We start from the raw sequence: 4,937 nt of genomic DNA, 5'->3' as shown, positions 1-4,937 counted from the left end.
AAAAAAAAGCTGAAGGACAGGAGGATACTCCTTCCAAAATGCACAAGTGAACAGACCAACAGATCACCAGGTATTATTATATATTATATACACCAGTGCACTGCCATAATATGATCAGAAAACAGAACAGACCTGCATACACTCATTTAAGGAATCCAGCATGGATGAGCACATTTCGGTTTCCGGCTCCTGTATGGTAGATGGATGCAAGAAATTCCAGCTGTTAGCATTTGGTAAGAGTGTAAAACAAACCAATGTTATCATGAACTTCGGGACAAGATTTTGCAAAGACCTTGTGCAGCGCTTCAACCAGAGCTGGAATTATGAAATCAGACAATTGTTTAACGTAAGACTCATCGCGTCCTGGAGCCTGCCCCTTCTCAACAGCCAATTTTGCCGAACGTAACAGTTCAGGCATAGCTGCATAATTGTTGCAAAAATTGTTAAAAGAAACACACAAAATCTAAAAGAAAATAAATGTAGATCATCAAAGTACCTGCAACAGCAGCTCTTCTCACTTCCTCATGGAAGTAAAACTTAAGCAGAGGGACCAATGTAGGAGCAACCTGCATGGAAATTTGTTGCAATCACGCCCGCCGCTCATCAGAAGTTAAAAAATCAGACAATTGCTTTGATAAACAACTGAACGGGATAATAAACCTGATCAATCCATGGGAAGAAACCCTCCTTGAGCTCATCAGCATAGCAACACAGCATGTTGCAAGCTGTTGCTTTCTCTTCCAGCACACTAGTTCGAATTCCAATTCTTTTGTCACCAAGTGTGATTGTTTCAATGCTGTATGAAATACCAAAAATCAGCGGTGCTATTGCAAAATTAATACGCAGTTAAAAGCAAAAGCAAAGGGGATAGGGGGTTAACATTCTCACAGATGATGTACAAACAAATCAAAGCATATAAACATTGCATGAACATGCATATGTAACTGCAACCACTAGTTCATGGATTATGTGGATACTGGGGATATAAACAAACACAGAAGTTGTGCAAAAGACTACATATAGAGAGCCGTACACTCTTGAACCAGGAGAACCGCAATTTGCAAGTTCTATCCCTTTTTTGTGAAGGCTTTTGTAAGTAGTATTTAATACAAAGTTCAAATAAACCTGTTACTATTTTCAGAAGACTAAATTAAGCATGTCGACAGCCTATATGGTGGTTTTCCCCATCAAGGGAGCCAACTTTTAGTGCAGTGGATTTCCCAAAAGAATTATTGAGAAGGTAACACAAACCTATCATCATCTGATTCTATTTCATCATCTGATTCAGCTGAAGTAATTGTGACATCAGGCTTCAGCTGAGCAGACTGAAGCAGTGGTGGCATAACAACATGCATGTATGGAAGAAAATCCTGTCCAAGACATTTGCATAGCCTGGCCCAAGCCTGTCACATGCAAGGAGATGGTTACAAAAATTCAAAATGCAATTACACTCAATTTCCTACTTTGAAGCATACCTGCAACATGTAGCTGGTTATCGGATCATCTGTTTCCATTGGAGTTCCTTGCAAAGCCATAAGCACTTCCATGACCTGCAAATTATCAGGTGAACACGAAAAGTAAGCCTCGGGGGAAAATAAAGCCATTCCAACAAAATGATGTCCAGCAGAAACTCAAGTAGGATATATATGACTGTCCAGCAGATACTAACCTGCTTGGCATCATCCCTAAATTTATCCTTGCCTACAGCCATTCCGACAAGACTTATACACTCCATGGACTTGGCACGGAGCATCCTGTTAGACTTGTCAGTTGCATTCATTAAAATAGCTTTCAGGTACGGCATAACAGCATCATAGTATTTCTTGAAGTGGTCCTGGAAAACAAAGTGTATCATATATAATATAATGTTATGAAGTCATCATGATCAATTAGCTATAAATCATTAAAAAGTGTTACAGCCATTAAAGGTGATATTGAACGTAGCTGTTAACTTCCACACAAGCTGTTACCTGTGATGAATCAGCTACTGATGCTAAAGCTGTCAATGCTCCCTCCTGCACCATTTGCTTACCATTCTGAAAACAACATGAAAGGTTAGCATATTTTCTACGTGTACAAACAGTGACACTAGGGAACTTAGATGCATACCTGAAGAAGAACAAGTAATTTGCTCACAATTCCATCCAGGTAAGGTGTCAGAATTTCGGGCGTGCAATTCTCACTGAAATTCAAGATTGCAGATGCAGCATGTGCCTGTCAAGAAAGATAGTAGACACAATAAATTAATATCAGATTAGTAATTAAACCCTAATATGCATAGTACACATAGGGGTGCAAAATTTCTTCGCAATAACAGAAGTACAATGAAATTCAAAAAAGTGATGGCACAATGCATGCAAAACATTAAACAGAAGCAGCTTCAAAAGCACAGTAAAGTAAACACCAGACTTAGTGAGTAAATATAGTACTGCATGCAGGGCCTGTGCTTAATAATTTCTCTGTTGCACCCAGAAACAGTTTCTCTGTTTATACGAAATCCAGTCAGGCTATTCATGGGAAAATATTCAGGAAACTATTAAAAAAATACTGATGTTAATCAAGATGGAATACAAAGGGGCCAGCCAACCAGAAAAACATAGGATAGGGCCAAAATTTGGAATTTTATATGAAATTTATTAATCAATCAGCTTATTTACAGGTTAGGAGCATGCTTCAGATAGTTGTGTGAGACACATTTCCTAGAGATGCTTCACTACATAGACTTCATAAGAACCATTCAGAAAGTAAATGTCAAAGCATCTAATGTACAGCAGATAGCAGAAAAACCTGGAAAATACAAAGGAAATTTATGTTTTTGTTACATATCTCAACAATGATAATGAAATACCTAATAATTTGTTACAACTAGAATGAATTATTTATCTAATGAAGAATGTCTGGAGCTTAAAGGAAGTAATCCCAGTTCCAAAATAGATGATTCAACTTTGTACTAACTTTAGTACTCCCTCCGTCCCAAAATTCTTGTCTTAGATTTGTACAAATACGGATGTATCAAGTCACGTTTTAGTATTAGGTACATCCGTATCTAGACAAATTTAAGACAAGAATTTTGGGACGGAGGGAGTACAAAGTTGAGTCATCTATTTTGGGTTGGAGGGAATATGTTTCTTACATCTCAATGTACTATATTTCTACTGAGATAATCTCAGCCACATAATAAGCACTTAAAACCATTAAAAACTCGTTATAAACGAAAACAAGGATTTTCAGAGTCTACTGATCGAGTGCTAGTATTTCAACACTTGCCTGCACCCGTGGATTCTGAAAATCGTCCATGGCGTTAGCCAATGCAGGCAGCACCTTCTGGTGGTACTGAACCTGCAAGTCTGGGCCCAAATCTGTAGACAGCTGACCAATGGCATTGATTGCAGCCCACCGCACACGAGGATGAGGGTGTTGGAATCCATTCAGTATCATCGAAACCACCTGCTCCAAGTTTTTAAGCATAACCTGACGGCAATAAACAGCAACTGGTGAGGAGATGATCTACTTTGGTTATTTCCTACTTGCAAAAATGATAGAACAAAACACATTTTTGTGGCCTAACGCTAGCGAAAATGTTTTATAGGCATGGCAAGTCAGAATTTGCAGTTGCTTGTAAACAAGGGGTCAAGGTAAAAGTATGGCATCCACTATCTTGTTTCCATATTTCTTATTGATTTATAATTCAACAATGTAAATGAATTGATATTTCTTTTAAGCATTTCAACAAGGTGATGAAGTAACAAATTATTGCAAAGGTAATCAAAAGGCCAAAGTTCTTAGGCTAACCTTTGCACATCCTTCTGCAATCTGTGCAAGCGTGATGAGCGCAGCATGGTGCTTCTGCCACTCTGGAGCAGAAAGATACTGTGGAAGCAGCTCAGATGCAATCGGCACAACTGCATTCCCACCAATGGCAATGGCAAGACGGTCAAGGCACTCCTGCGCCACTCCATAGTTGTTCCCTTCACCTGCATCTTCATCCTCAGTTTCGGCGGTGTGCCAGGCAGGGTCGTCCTCTACATCAAGCAACATCTGCATAAGTACTTGGAAGAGCCTGCCAACAAACTGTGGGAGCCGGCGCATCATTCCTGGTGCACGCTCCCTGGCCTCAGCAAGAGTAATCACAAACTCGACAGCCAGGTGCCTAGTTCCATCCTCCAACTGTGCAGCTTCAGCTATTTGCAGCATCGCTCCTGCCACATCGGCAATCTGTCGCCGGAGGAACCTTGGCTCTGCACCAGCCAGCTCCACAAGCAGCTCCAGTGCCTCCTGTGCAGATGCCTCCTGGGACGAATTCAGGCAATCGGTGAGCGCCCTCATCATCGCAGGCAGCAAGTCCTGCATCTTATCTCTGTCCGCGTTAGTGGGCAGGCACTGAACGAGATTAACGGCGGCGCTCAGCGCGGCGATGCGAACATCAGGCGACGTCGGGTGCGCCAGGGCAGATGCTAGAAGGTTGTGGATGGTCATCAAATGGTCGAGAAGAGATTCGGCGATGTAATCCGCGAGGCGCGCGAAGATGAGCAGCGCCGACTCCTGCAGGTTGGGCGCCTCGGGGGTGGAGGCCGCGCGGAAGAGGAACGGCAGCAGCTCGGCCCATGTGTTCTCCGGGAGGAGGAGCGTGGCGAGCTCGGATATGGCGTCGCAGACCTTCTTGGCGATGGGCTTGGGGGGGTCGGACTGGAGCGCGGCGAGGAGGTGGGCCTTGAGCGCGGCCTGGCCGTCGGGGGAGAGGAGGGGCCAGAGCGGGGGCGGCGCGGCGGAGGAGGAGTCGGAGGAGGCCGTCGGGGAGAGGAGCTTGCGGAGCAGGACGGCGGCCATGGCGCGGAGCTCGGCGGGGGTGGCCGGCGCTGCGAGCGAGGAGGCGAGGCGCAGCGCGAGGGGCTCCGGGTGGGAGCCGCGGAGGCGGTGGAAGGCGGCCTCGGCGGCGG

General features: G+C 44.0%; 1 protein-coding gene across 1 annotated transcript in view; it reads right to left on the bottom strand.

The window, feature by feature from the left end:
* Positions 1 to 4,935, bottom strand: part of LOC119360807 (importin-5-like) — a gene marked incomplete at its 5' end in the record, with an annotated part of 9,757 nt that extends 4,822 nt beyond the window's left edge. Inside the window, 11 exons of the mRNA XM_037626298.1 lie at positions 133 to 189; positions 293 to 420; positions 497 to 566; positions 661 to 796; positions 1,252 to 1,403; positions 1,476 to 1,550; positions 1,670 to 1,834; positions 1,971 to 2,036; positions 2,110 to 2,214; positions 3,268 to 3,471; positions 3,793 to 4,935. Of these exons, the coding sequence (XP_037482195.1) occupies positions 133 to 189; positions 293 to 420; positions 497 to 566; positions 661 to 796; positions 1,252 to 1,403; positions 1,476 to 1,550; positions 1,670 to 1,834; positions 1,971 to 2,036; positions 2,110 to 2,214; positions 3,268 to 3,471; positions 3,793 to 4,935 (2,301 nt within the window). The remainder of the gene's footprint in view (positions 1 to 132; positions 190 to 292; positions 421 to 496; positions 567 to 660; positions 797 to 1,251; positions 1,404 to 1,475; positions 1,551 to 1,669; positions 1,835 to 1,970; positions 2,037 to 2,109; positions 2,215 to 3,267; positions 3,472 to 3,792) is intronic.
* Positions 4,936 to 4,937: the final 2 nt, after the last annotated feature.

This window comes from Triticum dicoccoides, chromosome 2B (genome assembly GCF_002162155.2).
Source record: "Triticum dicoccoides isolate Atlit2015 ecotype Zavitan chromosome 2B, WEW_v2.0, whole genome shotgun sequence".
Taxonomy (NCBI): domain Eukaryota; kingdom Viridiplantae; phylum Streptophyta; class Magnoliopsida; order Poales; family Poaceae; genus Triticum; species Triticum dicoccoides.
The sequence above is the reverse complement of the archived record's forward strand: the minus strand, read 5'-3'. Positions and strand labels throughout refer to the sequence as shown.